This window comes from Centropristis striata, chromosome 4 (genome assembly GCF_030273125.1).
Source record: "Centropristis striata isolate RG_2023a ecotype Rhode Island chromosome 4, C.striata_1.0, whole genome shotgun sequence".
Taxonomy (NCBI): domain Eukaryota; kingdom Metazoa; phylum Chordata; class Actinopteri; order Perciformes; family Serranidae; genus Centropristis; species Centropristis striata.
Window position 1 is genome coordinate 22,356,190 of NC_081520.1, and position 21,796 is coordinate 22,377,985.

Consider the following 21,796-nt stretch of genomic DNA (forward strand, 5'->3'; position numbering starts at 1 on the left):
GGTTAAAATTCTGAAAAATGAATTGAAATTCTCTAGTTATGATCAGGATTTAAGATGATTAAATATTTAACTGTTAAGTGGAAAATAATATATCATATCGATGGCATTTGAATCAGACACTGCACAAAAAAATAACATATCCCAGTCTGTGAAAAAAATCCCCCTAGCAATATTTTGTTTGTTTTTTCTCACAACAGTAGCATTGTGTAAACGAAAAGCATTTAAATAGTTACAATTCCGAATTAATTAAAATTTCTCAGCTGGACTGAAGTTGGTTAATAATATTTAACTCCATGAAAGTGGGAAAAAAATTGATATGTCATTTATTTTATTTATTTTTTTGCCATGGACATGTTTGTTCTTCAGTGACATCAGAACTTAAAAGGGAGAGAAATGTGCAGAAAACAGGCAAATCTGAAAATGAGACTTTTATTCAGTAACCGCTCATTGAAATGTGTGACATTAAAATCTTTTTTTCCATACAGTACAGTGCAAAAAGTATCTTTGCATTCAGACTTGAGGGCAGTCAATAAGTAAATACAATCATCATCATTATTATTATTATAATATTAATATTCTCTGATGAGAAGGACGGCTAGCTGGAGGATCTGACCAATCAGAGCACAGTATGTGACAAACATGATTAGGACATTAAAGGCCACTGACAGACTGGACAAGTTCTCACATTCATGAAAACACACAAACACACACTCACACACACACACCCCTGTACAAACACACACTCACACACACAGCATATAAACAACATAAGGACTCATTTCAAAATGCATTGCCGACTTGTAAGTCAAATGTAATGCAGACAGTATAAAATAAGTTAATTTGGATCATTTCTTTTAGCGAGTGTGTACATTGTTATCATCATCGTCAGCAGGAAGTAAACATCGATTACAACAGTTATATTGATGATGGCAGCAAGAGGACAAAACACTTCAGCATCACTCAACGTCGATCCAGGCTCTTCATTGGCACATTTGTGTCCATACAGGTGGAGGGAGGGGCCACTGCCCCGCCCTGACTGGCTGACTGGCTGCTGCTGCTGGCAGAGAGGTGCCCGCGGTGCAGCCCGGGAACAAATACAGGCTACTGGCTGTGTTTTTGTTAAAAACACAAAGGAGATGCTAACAGATAGAGAGACGAGGGCGATAAGGCAGAGAGGAAGAGCTGAGCTCATCATAGAAGATGCGACATGTCTAAAAGGCGAAGATCTTGTCTCTCTGGACGGTGTCGAGGTCATCGTCCATGGTCAGCAGGACCTGAGAGGAAACAAATGAGGTGAGGGGTTAGTACAAAGAGAGGTTCCCACTGCAACGATATAAACAAGTTTCATGTTTAACCCTCTGAACCTAACTCTTGGAGGTAGGGGGGGATTGATTCAGCATGGTATCGCGATATTTTGCATGGCAATAATATGGTAAATGAAGTGCACTTATATAGCGCTTTTATCCAAAGCGCTTTACACTACACTCTACGCTCATTCATCCATTCATACACACAATCATACTGGTGGCCGAGGCTACCAGGGCACACTGGTGCCACCTGCCACCATTGGGAATTCATTCACATCGATGAACGCAGCATCGGGAGCAATTTGGGGTTCAGTATCTTGCTCAAGGATATTTCAACATGTAGGCTGCCATGGTCAGGGATCGAACCACCGACATTCCGATCAATAGGTGACCACTCTACCAACTGAGCCTCAGCCACCCCATATATCGATTAATGGCCGCCGAGTATTGATATTTACCCTTCTGGTGGCCTTTTTCCCGCCGTAGAGGGCTCACTTTCAAGAATATGGTATCATGTTAATACTGGTATCATATTAAACTAGAAGATCTAAGGAATCTATACGCACCATGTGCGTCAGGATATCGTGTCAGGAAGTTGTCCAAATAACGCTGCAAAGTTAGACTTTTTTTTGTTTTTATTAAAAAAATTCACAGCAGTGAAGCTTAAAGTTTAGAAAAGTTTAATAAAATGCTGCAGTTGTTGTCATATATACATGTTTGATATCAGTTCAGTTCAGTTTGACTGAATACTTTGTTGGTCAGTCTGTGGGTTTGACTCTCATTGTGGAGAAATAAAAGGACTGAAGTGAGATGAATAGACTGAGAATTTTCTCTTATTAGACAAAACAATTATTGGATGAAAATTAATTTTATGGACACAAAATGCAGTTAAACAGTTAAATCTCAATATATTGTATCACAATACTCACCATATCACAAAATGCTTAAAATTGTAATTAATTAATATAATATTGTGACTCAAATATCGGGATAAAATTGTATCGTGGGGACGATATGCTGATTCACACCTGTACTCAGTATGTTTTCTTTAAAAGATTGGCAAAAATACACAGTTTATCATAGGTAGAAACTGAGGAGACAGGCATTATGGTAAAAAATTTCACTTTCCGACAGTCCTCGAATGGATCATTGGTTACGAATGTGACGGTTAGAAAAATTAAGCATAAGACACAATCATGGCTAGAAGTGTGAACAACTCAAAAATGTCTTTTGCAGAATAAAGAATAACACAATTATAATTAAATAAATCATAAATAATAAACTCTTTTCCATGTGCTCACAAGTGTCATGAATATTGGAATAATAGTCTCCACATGCCATACATATTTCATTTTACAATAAACAATGTGTTTTTGGCCATTACTTAAAGAAAACATAAATCTTAATGTTACACATCATACCTCTGAGCAAATCCTTAACACTGAGGACAAACAGATTTTTTTTCTGTGTATGCTGCTTGTGTAACTGCACTAAAACTCCACACAATACAGACAAACAAGATCCTACCAGGAAAGATCCAAACATGGCGATGGAGGAGAGGAAGTGCCAAATGTCGTGGTCATCGAAGAATGAAAGCAGGATACAGTCCCTGTTGTGTTCACGAGACTCAGCTGGAGTTTTCTGTGTCCGGAGAGAGAAACACAGTTAAATAATGTAATGTATGAATAGATGATGGGCTGAAATCATAAAGGGTGGAAGTCAAAGAGGTGTGTAAGACTAACGCTCCTTCTTTGTGTGTGAGTTGCTGACCTGCCAGGTGCTGAGACCCTGGAAGAAGAAATACAGTGCGAAGCCCCACACCACAGCTGTGAACAGAACACAGACCAAAGCCAGACACTGGATTCTCTCACCGCTCCGCAGCTAGAACACAAAGAAAAGAAAAAGAACTTGAAAAATATCTGCTCTTTTTAAAAAAAAAATCGAAATGCTACTTAACCCTCCTGCGGGTCAAACTGACCCATTCAAAGTTTAAAAAGGAAGAAACTTCTTCTACTTGGCTTAATAAGTGTAATGAACATAATATGAAAATGGTTAATTTCACATATTTGTATGTTTGCATTACATAGATACTGAGGTGACTCATGTTAATTTATCAACTTCACTCCATAAAAGAAAAAAATGAAAAATGTAAAATAAAAATTTAAAATACTCAATGTGATGTAAAACCATTGTATTTTATATGTAGGTCTTTCCAATGTACATAAAAAAAGCTTTAACATGCATTTTTATGAGAAACGAGTGAATTATCCTCATTGAACCTCATCTGTGAGAGGTAAAGAACACCATTGCACTAAATATTGATTGAAATGGTTAGTAATGGAGTTATTCATGAAATATAAACAATGCTTATTGGGATTTTTTAGTTTCTGACACTTTTGGATAATTAAAACTTATGCTGTCCCTGAGAAACTAACATAACAGGAGGGTTAACATCATGGATGCGTGCAAAGACCAGACCTTCATGATGATGTAAAAGGCAAAGTAGAGCAGCAGGTTGCAGATGGCGATGGCCAGCAGGTAGGAGGCGAAGTCGTTGGGTTTCTCTATGAGGCCGTAAGCAGCTCTGAAGAGGAAGAGACGCAGGCATGTCTTCAGTTAGTCCTGGGCTGTCTATTTTCATTCTTACTCTCTACTTAACTTTCTGAACCCCAACGAGCCGTTTCAGGGCATTTTTTGCAATGTGTGTTTACTTACAGAGACCAGTTGACTATGTTCCCCATTACGAGCAGAACCATACGGTCCTGTCAGACAGATGCAGAGGGAAAGGGGATTTAGAAGCAGGAAAAAGAAACAGTGATTCCATTCACGATGACTTAAATATACAGCATTCAGGCACTGGATACATGTAAAAGCATATTATGTAATCTTATGCAAATCTTTAATGATAACTGAAGGTCTAAGCACATGCACATACTCTTTGGAAATGTAAAAAACTCTTAAATACGATGATTCCATCTAAACCCATGTTGATGCAGCCGGTTCTGGTCATTACTCACAATGTACATGGGTCCACTGCACTGTCTGATGCTGTCTGTGTAGACGATGTATATCATCCTGCGCAGGATCCCGGAGTCTGACACACACATAAAAAGAGAAGCGTTAGTTGCAGTCAATCACGCAGCACCCACACAGTCGAATACTCCTGTTCCACTGCAGGTCTAATTCAGCCTGTGCACTTTGCAAGTAAACTGTCATGCTACACCATAACATTTAGTTTTATTAAGTTATTACACGACATTACGGACGCAATTCTTTTGTAATTCTTTAGCTCTACAGAGCTAGTGTAAAGCATTTTTCCTGGTTTCTAATGTCTGATTTCCATTTTTTTTCTACAGGAAAAAGAAAAAAGATTAAATAAAGGTCTGGAGCCACAATAGATTCAAATCAACCACAACTACTATCCAACCATTATAATTACAGGGGCCAAAGACAGCAGTTTTTTTCACATGTCCTCCTTACCCAGCCTCCACCGGCCCATGTAGTAGAGCTGTATGCTGAGAAGCAAAGTTGCCAGAATGTGGATCACAGAGAAAACGATCCAGAACACTGTGTTTCCTTTCCCAAATACCTGCAAACAGACCGTCACAAACATTAGGGAATGTGTGGATATGTGTGTTTTTCTGTATTTTAACCCTCTGAACCCCAAGCTCTTTTGGTGTGTTTTTTGCTCTTTTTACATTTTACTCACTGTTGCCTTGTATTTCACTGCAATATATAAGTCCTGCAGCTCCAAAGAACTCAAAAACACAGCTATAATTACATAAATAATAAAAAAAATAAAAAACACATTTCTCTGATATAGATTTTTAAATTGAATGAAACTGAATTTATATATACAACACTTTCAACATTAAGTAGATGAGTATTAGAAAAAAAATGCTTTGGGATGTCCACTCCCCTCTGCTCTGTGTAAACAGACTGCAGTTTTTTCTGTTTTTTTTTATTTTTTAAATGTTTTAAATGAGACATGTAGAATAAAATGATTAAGACAGAAATATCACAACTTTAAGCTTCGTTTTTGGTTACTTTTTCTGACTGAAATGTTTGTAACCTATTATCCGTTAAAGGACTGTCGGAAAGTTTAAATTTGGACGATAATGCCTGTTTTATTTGTACGATAAACGGTCAATTTTTGGCAATTTTTTTGAAGGAAACATACATTTCAATTCCAGGATAGTGGGGTTCAGAGGGTTAAATATCACTCAGAGCCACCTTGTTATCTGTGAGTGTGTGTGTGTGTGTGTGTGTGTGTATACGTACCACCCCAAGCACAGAAAAGAAGATGACCCCAGCCAGGCAGGCATAGGCAGTGTAAGCACTTGCGTTGATGTCTGGGTGTCTCTTCTGATATAACTTCAACATACAGAGTCCGGCGATCATGTACATGAAGGAAGTGTCTGCAGAGAAATGCAGAGTCATTACTTCAAAGTGATTTCAAAGTAGCAAAAAATGTAATGCCATCGTAGTACATCATCTCAAAGAAACAACAGAAAGCTTTTTTGAGAATTTATAGTCAAGCAAGTGGTTATTCCACAGGACACATTAAGAGGACACATGAAGTCCCGGTAGAACACTAGCAGTCTCACCAAACTGGAAGTTGGTGTAGTTGGGACAGACGTGGTAGCAGGCACTGAGCAAGCCCTCCATCATCAGAGCAGTTCCCATGGCATAATACAGACCAAAGTGCTTTGGTATGCCACATTCCTGTCGGGTGGGAGAAAGGAGAGAAATGTAACAAATGAGCAATGAAACTCAAAAATGAATTTTAATTTTTTTAATTTAATTAAGATCAGATCCATCCACCTTCAAAAAACTTCTTAAAACTCACCTGTTTAGAACTGCTTTTAATGGTTGACCATTGTTGTTGATTTTAATTGTTTGTTTTTATCTTAAACTGCATAACTGTTTTAACTGTAAAGCATCTTTGTGTACCATGAAAAAATGAAATGATTATCATTATTATTATTATTATTATTTAACTTATTAATGCAATAAGCTACCTGAAGGTCGGTAAAGTAATAATTCGTTTTAGCAAGTTGAATTTCTCTAATAAATTGTTTTTTAAAAGTTGATTTTAAGTTGAAAATTAAATTTATATAAACAACACTTTTCCAAGTGCCCACAAGTGTCATGAATACTGGAAAAAAAGTTGGGTCTCCACATGCTATACTGATTGAAATATTTGCATTTTTACAACCTCTACTTTCAGCGTCTCCTGTCCTGTCCTTTCCTCTCAGCCCTGTGTAAACAGCCTGAGGTTCTGATTTACAGTGAATATTTCTCACGTGACCGTTTGTCTCAGAGAAATCAATCAGTATGTAGCTGTAAGCTGTATTTTTGGCAACTTTTGTAAATAAGACATGTCGAAAAAAGTGAATTTGACAGAAATATATCACTTTCGCAACCAATGATGCCTTCAAGGACTGCCAGAAAGTTCAAATTTTGACAATATTTTTACAGTGTCTTTCTGAGACACACAGTGTATTCTTTCAAAGACAACATACATTTTGGGATGGTCGGGTTGAGAGAAATAATTATCATTTGTGATTAATAATTACTACTATTTTGTTGTTGATGCTGTCATCATTATTATAATAACTAACAATCATTATTTATTCTACAAATTGAGCTTAAACCATCTTTGCTGGGTGACACACACATTGTGAGCTAACTCATCTGTGTCTCCTGTACATCTGTGTGTGTGTGTGTGTGTGTGTGTGTGTCTTACCAGGGCGTTGAGGTCGTTGCGGACCAGGGCTCGATTGTGGACGATGTCTCTTTTGAGGACGATGAGGAGGAAGAGGAGTCCCAGCAGCACGTAACCGAGGTTACTGAGGATGTTGTTGAACGCACTGTGTATGACAAATGGTGTGCGACAATACTTTGAACACAGGTATCTTATCTGCAATCTAATAATACATTCAGGCACCTAAACATGCTAGACACGTGCTAAAAACGCACCTCAGAGCTCCCAGAGGGTGAGCACACAGGAAGTTGTAGAAGCAGATGTCCTGGTTTCCTGTGACATTAACCACCTGAAGAGCAGAGACTTCGTTCAACATCCAGCTTCGTATCATATCTTATATATCACAGTTTATTATTCTATGTTTACCGTCTGATAGGTGATGACCAGCTGGACGACTGGCAGCGCGTAGAACACCGCGATAGTAGCAATGTTCCTGGAGTGAAGATAATCATTAGACATTTTTAAAATTATGATGACAAAGGAATCTTTGTAGTTGTGTTGCTGTAGTTTGTTTTGTGTCAGATTAACTGGTGCCCTCACCAGAAGTAGATTTGGTATTTCTTGCTGAGGATCCTCTTGTCTTTGCGGGATAGGTCAGACACACAAAGGTATTTCTGGAATAAGGAGAGGACATTATAGAGGTCGGAATCAGCAGAGGCCTCACAATACGTTTTTTCACAATACTTGAGTCACGATACGATATTATGGTTTTAAGCATTTTGCGATATGGTGAGTGATGCGTTATAATACATTGCGATTTAACTGTTTAACTGCATTTTGTGTCAACAAAATTCAATTCAATCAAGAATTGTTTTGTCAATTAAGAGAACATTCTCAGTCTATTCATCTCACTTCAGTCTTTTTATTAATCCACAATGAGAGTCAAACCCACAGACTGACCAACAAAGTATTCAGTCAAACTGAACTGAACTGATATCAAACATGTATGGTCGACAACAACTGTAGCATTCTATCAAACTTTCCTCACTTTCTTTGAATGAAACATAAAAAAAACTTTGCAGCGTTATTTCGACAACTTTCCAAAATGATATACTGAACACATGGTGCCTATAGATTCTTTAGATCTTCTAGTTTCATATGATACCTCTAGTATCCAGTATCTCCAATGTATTCCTAAAATTGAGCCCGAAAAAAAACAAAAACGGTGAAAATACTGACGGCCAGCCGGAATACTAAATATCAATACTTGGAGGCCATGAATCGATATAATATTGCCACGCAGAATATTGAATACGATGCTGTATCGATTTTTTCCCCCACCTCTATCTATTTCTGGTCATCAAGAAAGATGGAAAACAGCAATCGTGTCTTGAGACAGAGAAATGAGGCGTACCTTGGTGCGGACGATGTTTTTGTCTGAGTCGATGTCGTCCAACGTGTCGTAGTCGTCCTCCTCCACGGAGCTCAGAGACTCGTGCCTGCTTCGTCCAACACTTTCCAACGATCGCTCTGATGGAGGAAGAGAAGAGAGGAGTGGAGAAAGGAGAAGGTCATTGAAAAATAATGAAAAATTTCATTTTTAATTTGTCGGAGGGACAATCGGGTCATATTATGGAAGCCCAAATCTGGCAATGTGGTTTTAAAAATTAAAAAAATTCCTGCAAGTTATTATAATGGGTAACTTATCTCAAAAAAATGACTCAGTATCTCAAAATAATGAGTTAGATTAGACTCATTTTGAGACATTAAATCATTATTTTGAGACAATTTCTATTTATTTTGAGACACCTATTATTACACTTATTTCAAAATATGTAATTTTGTAGTTTTTTGTTACATTGAGATACTCAATATTTTTGAGATACTAAGTGATTACTTTAAAAAACAAGTAATTATTATAAGAGGAGTAATTTCATTTTGAGAAGGTTTCTTGTTATTTTCATTCATTTTTTGAGGTTTTAAGTCATTATTTTGTTCTCATCATGACTCACAGGATCTTTCTTTTTACAAGTTTTTAGCTTATATTTTTCTTTTACTGGTGGAATTGGGCTTCCATAACAATTAGATGGACAACTGGATTTGATTTTTTTTTTCATGATGCAAAGGTGTTTAAACACAACACACCTTTTAAAAAGTATTTACAATCCCCCAAACATATTGTACCAGAAATATAGAATGATTGTCGGCGCTTTGATCTTCGCACTGTTTTTGCTGTTTATTTCAGATAAGGAATCTATGTCTCATTGGTGTTTGATTCACACGGTGCTGATTGGTTTGGTGTAATTCTGAACTGATTGGACCAGTTATGCGGCAGCGTGTCACCAATGCGGATGGCTATGTGGTGAAGGTGATTGAGGAATGGGCGACGTTTGAAAGGTTCCTGTCCTGATGAACAGAAAAGATAGACAGTAAGGGACCAGAGCTGCTCTCAGGAAGCTAACTGCAAAGCCAGGCTGTGGAGACATACTATAAAGTGACAGTGGTGGGTCCCATCAATGTGTATGACCCTGCATGTCCATACCCATGTATCCATAGTTGTTGTCAGTTGATGTGGCGCTGTCAGTGATGGCCTCTGAACTGAGTGTGCTGCCATTGTCGGCTGGAGAACAAAAAGCAGGGGAAATGTTATTTAATTCAATCTCCACAAAAACATAAGAAAACCGGAACAAACTTAACTTACCAAATGAACCATATTCATACGGTGAGGCTGGAGTTTTGCCTGTGGAGACATACAAACACATTTAAAACTCCCAAGTGAGGACAGACAGAGACAAGCACCACGACAGCCAATACTCGTTAGTATCTAATGCAATTATCAATTGTTAGTAAATGAACACAGAGAGGTGAGGGAGAAGGATTGGGCTGGTGTGAACCTTTTCCAAATGGTTTGATAAAAAGCCAAACACCAGACCAGGAAATGAAAATGTTACTACTATAGTTGTTGCACGCGACTCAATAGCTGCTACCCGAGTGGAACATAATAAGACCGAGAGAGCCCATAAATAAGAGTGTAATGACTCCAGCCAAGCTTTAGTTTTCTTTGAGACACACACTGCCATGTCTCATCTCGTCAACCAAAAACACATGAACTTTCTAGTAAATAAACCCACCTCCACTGAAATTTCATCTCCTTCATTTTGCCTCAGCTCAGCAGTTAGTTGCATTTATAAATAATACAATTTTGGTATTTCCATATTTAATAGTATCACAATAACTGAATATCTACAATCAGATTAAATCAGATGAAACAGCAGGGAAGATAATCAATTGTGGTGTGCATGTTAATAAAAAAAAGGAAAAAATGATCCTGTTTTGTTTGGACTTTTTTCTCTGGAACAGAAACATGGTATTAATAGCTCAAGTGCCATTTTATTTTAAAGTTTTGCATCAACTTAAAAGTATAGTGACAACCTAAATAAACAAACATAATATTATGTTAATCACACTGTCATATTAGTTATAAGTAATGCAAAACAAGTTGGATTTAGTGGTGTGACGCCATAGGCAGAGGTTGCTGATGTAGGTTACTTTCTGATTTGCAAGCACGTGTGATATTAACAAATGCTGGTTCAGATGGTTGGCATAAAATCAAACCGGTTAAAGCTTCTATTGACCAAACACTTATGAGGGAGGGAACAACACATGCAGGGATATGCAGTTTTCCACAGGTTTGTATTTGAACTACATTTAATGGTTGAAAGTGTTAATACAGAATGCTGCAGAGGAAGGTTTGTGGTGAAAGGGGGAGTCTGCTGCAGTGAGAGTGCACTGTTAGAAAATTGTAAGCACCCTGCAGTTTTAAAATCAAATCATGTCAGCATACACTGCAGCAATAAACTGAGCAGCAGAGTCAAGTAAAAAAAAAAATACATTAGCAGAGTATGCATGTTAGTGTGTGTCATTATAACATCTGTTTCATGCTTTTGTTTGTTTATTGTGTCGTTAGCAATGTTGACTATAATTTAATATACTTCTGTATTTCCTCAACAAACAAACAGTATAGATGTTAGAAGAAGAATACCACTGTGACAAATACAGGAAAACAACAGGAAGGTACATTGTGGGCAGCCGTATGTAACAAGTACTCAGGTTAGTCACGTGCATCTGTATCTTTATGATGCAAGCCATAAAAGTCTACAGAAGAGTGTTGTAACAGCGCCACGTTTATATTACTACACAGTTCATGAAGCACTGTTGGTAACATCTCTTTGTATGAATGTTCATGTGGCAAAGAGTTATAGTATGCGAGCTAATGCATGCAGAGCATCTGCAGACAAGCAAAACAGTATGAGAGAAGGCAGTAAGTGCAAAGGCAGGAGTAACAGTGTCGTTATACCATCTCCGTTCTTCCCAAGCAGAGAGGCTGAACCACACATTAGCATGAGGGAAAGAGAGAGTGAAAGACACACGGTCAGTACACACAGACATGTTAAATTCTACATAAAGAGCTGATTTTGCTGCACGTTAGGTGTAGTTTAATGCTTAATATATATTGTAGTCTACTCTACAATACAGGTTCAGGACATTAAGAAAATGGTACACTCAACACACCCGCAAACGAGCCCCTAATGGGCCGGTCCATCATAGCTAGTTGCTGGGTTACCTGTCTCAGCAGGCGACATGTCAGCGGGAATCTGAAACACCTCTCTCTTCTTCATTCTGCACGAATGGAGAGGAAAAACATGCAAATTAAAATCATTTGTATTCCGTCTAGTGTTCTTCTTGTAGTGCGGCTGAATAAATCTACATTCTTTGATCAAAACCCCTGGGACCAAAACAAAAGTTTGAACATTGTTTTTTTTAAGATAATGGTTGAATTAATTCTCTGGTCTTTAACCACTTTTAACCAAACAATTAAGGTTAATAAAACAGTCTCTGTGGCCTTATCTACTGTAATGAGGAATGTCTGTGGCTACCACTACAAAGGATTTAACTTTACAGATGTAAAGCGTCTCTCTTGGTCAAACAAGCCTGTGCATATTAAGCGTACTAATTGTTGTTTTAGTTGCAGAGAAAAGGGGCTGAATCTTACCGCTTGTTCTCCAGACAGGCCATGAGCAAGGTGAGCAGATAGAAGGAGAGGAAGATACCCAGACAGAACAGCATACCCATCACATACACCTCCGCTGTGGAGTGTGAAGACAGAAATACTGTAAGTCTTTTCACACAATTAATGCTGCATGACCTTCCCTGCAATGCATAATGAAATGACCCAGCATTATCAACACCTAAAGCTAACAATTGAAAGAGAGAAATACAATATGCAGCATTTACCTGAGATACAAAAAAACTATGGCTGGGCAATACGGCAAAAAAATTATCAGAATATATTTTTCATATTGTTTGATCTCGATTATTATCACGATTTTTTATGTTGTTTTTAAACTGACTAAGTTTTAAAGCATCTGTAGTGAAAATTAAAGAAACTTTGGCATTATCACTTGGGTGGTACTTCTTCAAATGATTAAACAGATATGTGGTTGTTAAACCACGCTGTTAATGTTTTGTTAACTTGTTTATTGAACTAAGTTCCATTTAGTATTAACTTGTTTCTCTGTAAGTTTTCATATGTCCCATGCTCTTGAACGCATCATAGCCGTTCTGACGCTATTGAATGCACCATACCTGTGTTTGAATTGCCGTGCTGTGAATGTTAGTTTTCTCTTGATACAGCGGCGGATAGATTGTAATTCCCTTTGCTCTTTCCCAACATTCACTGAACCTGGCAACTTACAAACAGTAGTGGAGCAGACTATCACAGGGCTGACACATAGAGACAAACAACCATTCACACTCACATTCACACCTATGGGCAATAATAAAAAAATAATTGATTTGGGGAGAACATGCAAACTCCACACAGAAGATCCGCAAACCGGATTCGAACTGGTAACCCTCTTGCTGTACAACACTGTATAGCACCCTTGGTGATTTATCAGATATTTTCAATGGTGATTTTGGCTTCCAACAATATGAAAACAAGAGAATTTAGATAATATGATTATTGTGCCGCATTTAGCTTCACAATGATGCTCTCCTTTTTATCTTGTGTTTATAAATGCAGCGCACCCCTTTCCTTTACAGCAGTGCGCTTACAGCCATATACCTTACTAAAAATGTTGAATTTATGTTTAGGAGTTTTCAGTAAGTTATAGGAGTACACTAAAACATATTTGACGCAATTTATTTTGGACTAAGTTATTTCTATTTTTTATTTTTAATATTTAGGTTGAGTTGTTTTCGGTAAAATGTATTTTTTATTTACCTCATTTTTTAAAAACATATTTTTTAAAGTTGAATTATAGGTTATAAATTCAAGATAATATACTGGTTAATATAACTTTTGTTTAAAAAAAAAATCAGGATGTTTCCAAAATCAACAGTAATCATGTTAAATAATGTAATGAATGTATATGATTTTTGCCATTATCAAGTGGCTTCAGTCAAATATGGAATCCATGTGTATTATTCCTCAATCTCAACAGTTCCTCTTAGTTAAGATGTCACTTACAGTTGATGGCAGGGCTGACTACCACATCAAGGACCTTGCTGCGATTTCCGGCGTCGATCAGCTCATCAGGACGGAGAGGGTAGAAGCGAAGTGGCCCTCCGCACGCCTCATCCTCTGTTTTCACCACGACTACCACATAGAAACTGTTGCTGGGAAAATCTTTTCTCTAAATGAAGAAAAAAAGGGACATTAGAGTATATGATGTGACTCTGTTTGCCTGAAAATAAAAAAAAGTTTACGGTCCACACTTTACTTCTAAAACTTTGCAACATGTGTGTGAATATGTGTCAAACAATACCTGCACAGTAATCGCGCCTTTTTTGGTCATAGTCTGGTACATCCCAATGAAGGCCACATTGTTGTCGAGGTCATAGACAGGGCACTGAAAAGAAAGAGGGATGCAGAGAGGATATATTAGAAACTAGGGTTGTCAAAAGTACTCAAAAAGTCAATACTCAATACTCAAAAAGTATCGATACTAAACTGTTGTATCTGGATACGATACTCATTTTCAAAAGTATCGCTAGAGAAAAATCGACCTGCAACTAATCAGCAACACACACAGCCGACTCTACCGTCTGTGTTTGACCTACAACGAAAATATGATGCCAAGTCCCCAGAAGCTATGCAAATAAATAGAGCTTTTTCAACAATGTAATGTTCATGTTAACTGGTTTAGCTAGTGTCATTTAGTTTATTGTTATGTGTGTAAAGCATAGCCAATGAAGAAACACTTAAGTTAAGTTATTGTTATTTTTATTATCAAGCTTGCCTAATATTGTACACAGCATACAACTTCAAAATATTGTTCTAATTGTTATTGTTTATTGTATTTATTTATTTTTTGCACTACCTCAGACCTGAAGCTTGTTATCATAGTTGCAGTTTCTTTTTGCACAACTGTTTTTTATTATAAATATTTAACCTGTGTTTCTATTAATTTTTTACATGTTGCATTTTTCTTGTGAATAAAAATATTTCGGTTAAATTTTGGGGTCTTTGTTTTTATGAGTATCGGTATCGAGTTGAAAATTTTAGTATTGTGACAACCCTATTAGAAACATTTTGCCTTTAATCTTCTTAAACAAAATACTTAAACAAAATTAAGTATGAAAAAAAATGAAGAATTAAAATGGATGAACTCTTAATTCTTCTCAGAACATCATAAAACTGACAAAGTTTGCTTTGCATTACACTAACACCACTGCAGCAAAAAAATTATGCCCTTGTGTGGCCCAATGATGTTACTGCACACTGACCATGATGCCAGGGGCCACTTAAGGACAGCAGACGTCTGGTTTGAGTGGATAGGGGAGGGGCAGTAAGTGTACCTGGATGTCCTGGATGGACATAACGGAGCAGGGAAAGGTCATGTCTGAGTTGACCTTGACGATCACAGTGTCCACCCCGTCTGGGAAGATGTACTTGAAGTACTGAAAGAGAAGAAAACAGGGAAAAATATAAAGATTCAGGAAAAGAGTAATTTGAGGGGATAGGATAAAATCAGCCGCTTTATGTTTCCTGTCTGTCTTTGTTCGCTTCACTATGTGACAACAATTACTGACTGAATGGATAACAAGGTTTATCTGAGTGATGCTATAAAAGGCCTAAAAGGATTTGTTCCCTTTTTGTGTGAAAAAAGAATGTCACACTATGCTGAATGACTGTGTGAAATTCCCTCTATTCTTACTTGTACTTTCCTGAACTTCTCTCATGTTTCTCGTAATCTGTACCCTCCACCCCCACTCTCACTCTGTGTGCTACTAAACGTCCTCATTGTAGAGTAAAAGCTCTGGTGTCGAGCTGCAGTACCTGAGGTTGGGATGGTGACGCGGTGAAGGTGAATTTCTTGTCCGTCCTGTCACCAAAGTTGAAAACAACATGTCAGAAATACCAGTTACTTCGCTGTCAGACAAATGCTGAGAATTAAGGCAGCTACTGCACGGTATGTTTGTGTGATTCTGTCAGATGCCACTCACTGCAGGGTGAAGCTCTCAACACGGCTGACCCTGAGCTGGTAGTTTGTACCCTGGCTGGACAGCGTAGACACGTCCACAAAAAAGAACTGGGTCTCAGAGGCGGCCCGGGTTGGAGGCTGGCACAATGTGCGGCCCACATGACTGTAAGGGTATTTCCTCTGGTAGCTGAAGAGAGACAGACAGAGAAAAAGACAATGAGATTTGTTTTAATTTTTTGTTTTGGGGGAATTTTTTTTACTCACTGTGACTTTGTTTTTCATTGTAACGCATAAAGCCTGATTTCCACAGGGCGCGTTACTGCAGCGTCACGTCAGCGTCGCGTATGACGTTGCAAATAGGTAACACTCTAATCAATGATAGCATTTCCACCGGGCGCGTAGCATAACGTTACTGCAGCGTCGCGTCAGCGTCTCTACGTGAGCCTTAGGTAGGACTTCTATTTCTCCACGAGACGCTGCCAAATCGCGTGAATCTCAACAGAGCAGATCGCACCAGACAGGAAGTCCGACTCAGAATCAGCGTAAAACACTTCCGCCCCTTTCAAAATAAAACACAATACGCAGTTCATGCAGCCTAAAACTACTTCACATCAACATTATGTTATGACCGGGGCACCAGATCAGCAATCAATCAATCAAAGGGTCTCAGAGGATCGGCGACACGGACGACAAGAGACTGATTGTTGAAGTGGAACATCATACAATCATTTATGACATAAGATATTGTTTTTATAAGGATAGATGGTCAGATCAACATATCTTTCACCTCAGAGAAGCAAAGTAAGTTGGTTTTTGTTGTTGTTGTTTACTTTATACACACAGTTTATCCATATCCGTGATCTCGTGATCTCGTTATCTCGCGTGTATACGACCGGCTCGCTAAGCTGACGTGCTGCTGCTGTAACGCGCCCGGTGTGAATTGACAGACGCAGCAAAAACGCTGTGGAGACGTGCTGCTGCTGTAACGCGTCCGGTGGAAATCCCCAGTAAGTCTTGCAGCTCTATGAAAACAACACAATCATGGCTGGAAGTGAACTGAGAGAACTCAGTGTCTTTTGTGAAGAATAACACAGTTTAATGGCATAACGGAAGTTTTATTTCTTTGATAATTTGTTCTACAAACTCCACTTACAACATCTTCTATCCTCTCTGCTCTGTGTAAACAGTTTGAACTTCTGTTTTTACTGAATGTTTGTCACATGACATGACATGTCTCAGCTGAGTTGATCATCACAGTTGCGCTGAGGACTGCCGAGTTTAATGTTTTCTTTTCTCTTTTTCTTTTAGTGTTTTTTACAGGATACGATTTGTGGAAACAGTTTATTTATGACAAAATTTAAATCAGACATGAAGAATAAAATGATTTGGATTATATATCACAATTTCAAGCCTGGATTTTTTTACTTTTCCTGACAACTGACAACTGTCAAGGAACATTGGAAATTTTAAAATCTGCGTTGCAGTGTCTCACTATAATAAATTGTGTAACTTTCGCGATTTTTTTATTTACAGAAAACATGCCTCTCAAATCGAAGACAGGTTGTTGGGTTCAGAGGATTGAAGACACCTCATATTTGAAGATGACTTTATTAATCCCACCATGGGGAAATTCAACCTCTGCATTTAACCCATCCTTTTTTTTTTTTTACACACAAGTGAATACACCATGCAAGGAGCAGTGGGCAGCACATTACTGCGCCCGGGGAGCTGTGGAGGGGGGGTTAGGTGCCTTGCTCAAGGGCACTTCAGTCCTAGACCTGTCAGCACCGGGATTCGCACCAGCGACTCTCCAGTTACAAGCCCGATTCCTAAGCTCTAGGCCACGGACTGCCCCTGACATTTCTTCTTTCTTTAATATAATAGGAGTGCACTACTACTGCTGTGTCAGTATCTGATGCCCTACCGAGATAATGAATATTCAATATTATCTGAACTAAATCTATATATATATGTATATACCCAGCTCTAGAAAATGCTGCTAAATGCACACATCACAGCTCAAACTATGGAAGTGGATTAGTGACAGCATGTGACAGAAGCTCCGTGAAACAGAAGTCACTTCACTTGCTCATTTACGGTCAGCTGGGCTTCTCACATCTGCACTGGTAGGTCTCAGAGGAGGAAGTGGAAGTCCAAGGTTCATTAGTGATCTGCTAAAACATGCCCTCCCACAAGAATGCAAAGAAGACAGTGGCGAGGTAATTCTAGTGTTGCACAACCACGGAGAGTGCCTTAGAGTGTGGGAAAGGCAGATCACATCACAGATGGGCTGTTAGCCAATGGCTAATGAACGGCTGAACTTCTAACCTCTTATGAAATTCAAGCTGATTAGGACATGTTACAAAAGCCCTGTGCCCTGAAACCACTGAGATAGATCCATAAAGCAAATTAAAGGCCCTGGATTTTCTCATTTCCTCCACACAACGTATAACCAAAGCTGGCCTTTGTGCTAACTCCATCTAGAAGGAAATAATGACAAGCAAATATCCACCGCACCTACTACTATTAAATCTCCAAGCAGGAGACATTCCTGGACCTCCTGGTGTCAATCTAAACCTGGATTTCATATCTAAAAACCGTATATATCTCCATTAAATCTGCAAAAACAATGCTACAACAAGCACGGCTAGCATTTACAGATCTCCCTTTTAAAAGGCAATTAAGTACACATGCATCTCTCAACACCAAACAAGATCATGAGCTTTATGCATGGCCTCGGGTCATAAATTCATTATCTTAGCCAGACACTCCCTATGAGGAACCTTGGATTATTACTTTCTGTACTGTCAGCATGTGTGCAGTTAGTCACGAGGACAGATATTAAGTCTTGGTATGAAAACTGAGTTTGACAGATGCAAACATACTCAGTGTTGTGGAGACTTGCCTTACAGTCTGCTTACAACAAATGTGATCAGTTTAGGTGTCATTGTGACAAAATATCATGACATACAGCTTAATCTGGATTTATGCCTTCCTTTCCTTTCTGAATCTCTATAGAGGAGTGTGAAGATCAAATTCCATCTGAATTCTAGCATCTGAAATGATTGTAATTGATCCATTCAAAACAAAAACTACATTTTGCTGGAAGATATATTGTCCCAGAAATAATTGGGTAATTGAGTAGTTTTGGGCTAAAATGTCGCTCATATTTTCATGCAAACAAACATAAAAAATATAAACACTACAGGCAGTATTTTACAATATTGTAATTATTGTAACAGGCCTAACAACCACAAATCATTTATAATTTTAATAATTTATGTTTGGCATACATTGTGTATGTTATGTGACCATAAGCATGTTGCTGAACAGCTACTATTAGCATCTAATAGTGTTTGAAGTATAGACAGCTGATAAGAAAGGCAACACGAGACACTCTGGACTATACAAAACATAGTGCATACCCATACATACCAACATACTACCAACAGCCTGCTCTAGAATTTACAGAATATTATTTACCATGACCTCTGAATATTTAGGCTAATAGGGGGCAATGAAGCATTATGCTGGTTATCCCAGGGAACAAACTAGAAATATTGTTGGAATGGCAGAAGTTCAGAAGTGTTTCAAACTCTGCACGAGACATTAAGGTTCCTTCCAAGTGAGACTAGTTTATAACTAATGTATGCAAAGTAGGGATACTCACAGGCCTCTTAAAATGAGAGGGACTTGAAAAGACAGCACAGCTTGCTTCTGTCGTATCACAAACAGGATGGGACTCTCCAAACCTTGTGACAACACATCCACAGACACACGCACTCCCTCCGTCTGAAAGAAATAATATTATATTACACTCAATATACATTGAAAATTTTCAGGCGATAAGATAAAACTAGACTTTATTTATCCTGCAGTAGGGAAGTTCATACATAAATGTTATTATTATTATTATTATTATTATTATTGCACATTGGGTTTATAGGAGAGTATATTGTATTGCACCAATATTGCACTTTAGTGAAAATAGATTGTTGCATGTTCATTAGATTGTTGTATGTTGTTATATGTTGTAATATGAACAATAAATAAATATACAGTCATGGAAAATACTTATTAGACCATTGTTTTCTTTAACTTCTTGTTCATTTTAATCCCTGGTACAACTTAAATTAAGAGCTGATATCTAGCTATTTTCCATGGTTTTCTTGATAATGATTTTGGTTATTATCAAGAAAACCATGGAAAATGTCTAGGTATCAGCTCATAAATTAAACTCGTATGAGCTATTTTTGTAGTTATCATTATATTTGTCCAAACAAATGTACCTTTAGTTGTACCAGGGTTGTATAAAGGGTTGTCTAATGTTTTTTCCCTGACTGTACACAAAGGATATACACACTATAGTATAAAAGAGTATAAAAATATATATGGAAAGTATACAGAATATATTTTATATCAGGCATGGTGTACAGCAAATATGTCAATGTAGAAAGTGTGCCATTTAGTATGATGATAAGTATAATAGTATGATAATTATAATATAATATAATATCAACTCACCTTATTCCTGGAGATAGTGTGATTGAAAGCATAGATGGTCTGGTTTTCACTTGTAACTGTGTCATTATAGGTGACATCAAACTCTGCGTCTTTCTGGACCACATTTTTGGTCTCCCCCACCGCCCCACTGCCGCAAACAAACTGGGTCACACAGAGCCAGAGCAGGGCCGCCGCTGGTGGTCGTATCCAGCAAGAAGCGGATCCAGAGCTGTTTTTATGTCGAGACTTCCAGCAACTTCTTAACACCATTTTGTCTGACAACGTCTTCCTAATGTGGAAGTGATACCTAATTCTAGCCTGTGCGGCAATACTAATAACAACCCCAGCCCATTCAGCAACAGTAAGACGGCTATCTTAACTGTGCCACTTCCAGCAACAATAAGAACAGCTGCTAGTTGATGAGCTAAAGAGACAGCGGGGTGTTTACCTTAGCTAAATATTCCCTCTACGCCCTACTCACATCCCAAACGAAACTGCCAGCTATGCAACACCAGTTTTAAGACAACAAAATGAGAACGATACTCATTTGCTCTTCATCCGAAAGCCTGGTGAGCAGTTAGCTAGCCGTGCTAACATTAGCACCGTTGGTTAGAACAGCAGCTCCATGTTTTGATATCGGAGTTTTGGCTCCAGCGACGAAAACAAAACAGCACTAAGTATTTTTTCGAGTCCGTTCAACATGAGCTGTTGTCACGGCCTATATATTCGCGGATCACCAGCGAATGTTGCAACTGTTTCTCATGCGGAGGATGAAGACATTGAGCGTGTTTACAGTGTCAAGGATCCGTGACATTAGCGCCCCTCCACGCTCACACAGTAAACAAACTGAGGGCGACGTCATGACGTCATGTCTCTGTCTTTTGGTACACAGCTAATTAAATTATAATATTTTATTTTAATATATTATGAAAATCAAAATAAAATCGAAAGATCTTTTTTTTCAAAGCATAACCATCTTTTATCTTTTATCTTCTATTATTGATTTTACATTAACTTTACCTTCCCTTGATCTGTCTTTTAATTGCAAAAAACTATGTCATTCTCTAACATTATTTTTATCTGTTGTTTCATGTCTGTTTTTAACTTGTCTTTGCAAATCACTTTGTAACATGCGTTTTGAAAAGTGCTCTATAAATAAAATTTTATTATTATTTTATTATTGAAATCCTAGGAGCTGCAATCAAGTTCAGGTAAGTGCAAAAGTGTAGGTGATTTTTGGTTATATTGGCCCGTTACAGGTACGCCTATATGGGTGGGCTATAATCAGCCCTGATAGACGACATAAGGTAATTCTGAAAAATAGCCAATTGACAACATAGCTGCAATAAATTTCCATTTCCAAGAACCATAGTCCAAAAGCATATTTTATGGGTTATAGTACCCTTTGAAAGGTAGCCCAATTGAACATGAAAGAGAGACTGGGTGGGCTTTCAAATTTAGCCCTCATAAAAGGAATAAAGTCATTCTGAAGCATGCACAATCTTTCATAGACAACATAGGAGTTGCAATTACTTTCAGGCGAGTCCAAAAGTGCATTTTAATCATTATTTTGCCCTTTTACAGGTATTTGGACAAGAAAAGAGGTCTGTGTGGATTATATTCTGCCGAATATATTAGTCATGGAAGATATTAAGTAATTCTGAAGCTAAATTTGTTCATCTTGATAGGTAAATTTCATATACATAAATCTAAATTATCCGAAACTTATCCATCCTGAATACCATTCAGGAATGAATTTCAAATGCTTTGAATCTATTAAAAACTGTGAA

General features: G+C 37.9%; 1 protein-coding gene across 2 annotated transcripts; it reads right to left on the minus strand.

The window, feature by feature from the left end:
* Nucleotides 1–413: 413 nt before the first annotated feature.
* sidt2 (SID1 transmembrane family, member 2) lies at nucleotides 414–20,887 on the minus strand. 2 transcript variants are annotated; one of them, XM_059331075.1, is made up of 26 exons: nucleotides 20,028–20,887; nucleotides 19,174–19,295; nucleotides 15,526–15,690; nucleotides 15,359–15,404; nucleotides 14,878–14,979; nucleotides 13,845–13,928; nucleotides 13,547–13,712; nucleotides 12,068–12,161; nucleotides 11,639–11,694; nucleotides 11,372–11,398; nucleotides 9,716–9,754; nucleotides 9,557–9,634; nucleotides 8,429–8,544; nucleotides 7,615–7,688; nucleotides 7,441–7,507; nucleotides 7,290–7,363; nucleotides 7,057–7,180; nucleotides 5,915–6,032; nucleotides 5,589–5,725; nucleotides 4,788–4,896; nucleotides 4,325–4,401; nucleotides 4,023–4,069; nucleotides 3,786–3,891; nucleotides 3,078–3,188; nucleotides 2,835–2,948; nucleotides 414–1,274 (listed from the first exon to the last, which is right to left on the minus strand). In XM_059331075.1, exons 1-26 carry the CDS (start codon nucleotides 20,274–20,276, stop codon nucleotides 1,212–1,214), a joined length of 2,565 nt encoding a protein of 854 aa, XP_059187058.1. In that variant the 5' UTR covers nucleotides 20,277–20,887; the 3' UTR covers nucleotides 414–1,211. The 2 variants fall into 2 exon arrangements, with proteins under 2 accessions (XP_059187058.1, XP_059187059.1); XM_059331076.1 differs by lacking the exon at nucleotides 11,372–11,398 and having other exon boundaries at nucleotides 20,028–20,886.
* Nucleotides 20,888–21,796: the final 909 nt, after the last annotated feature.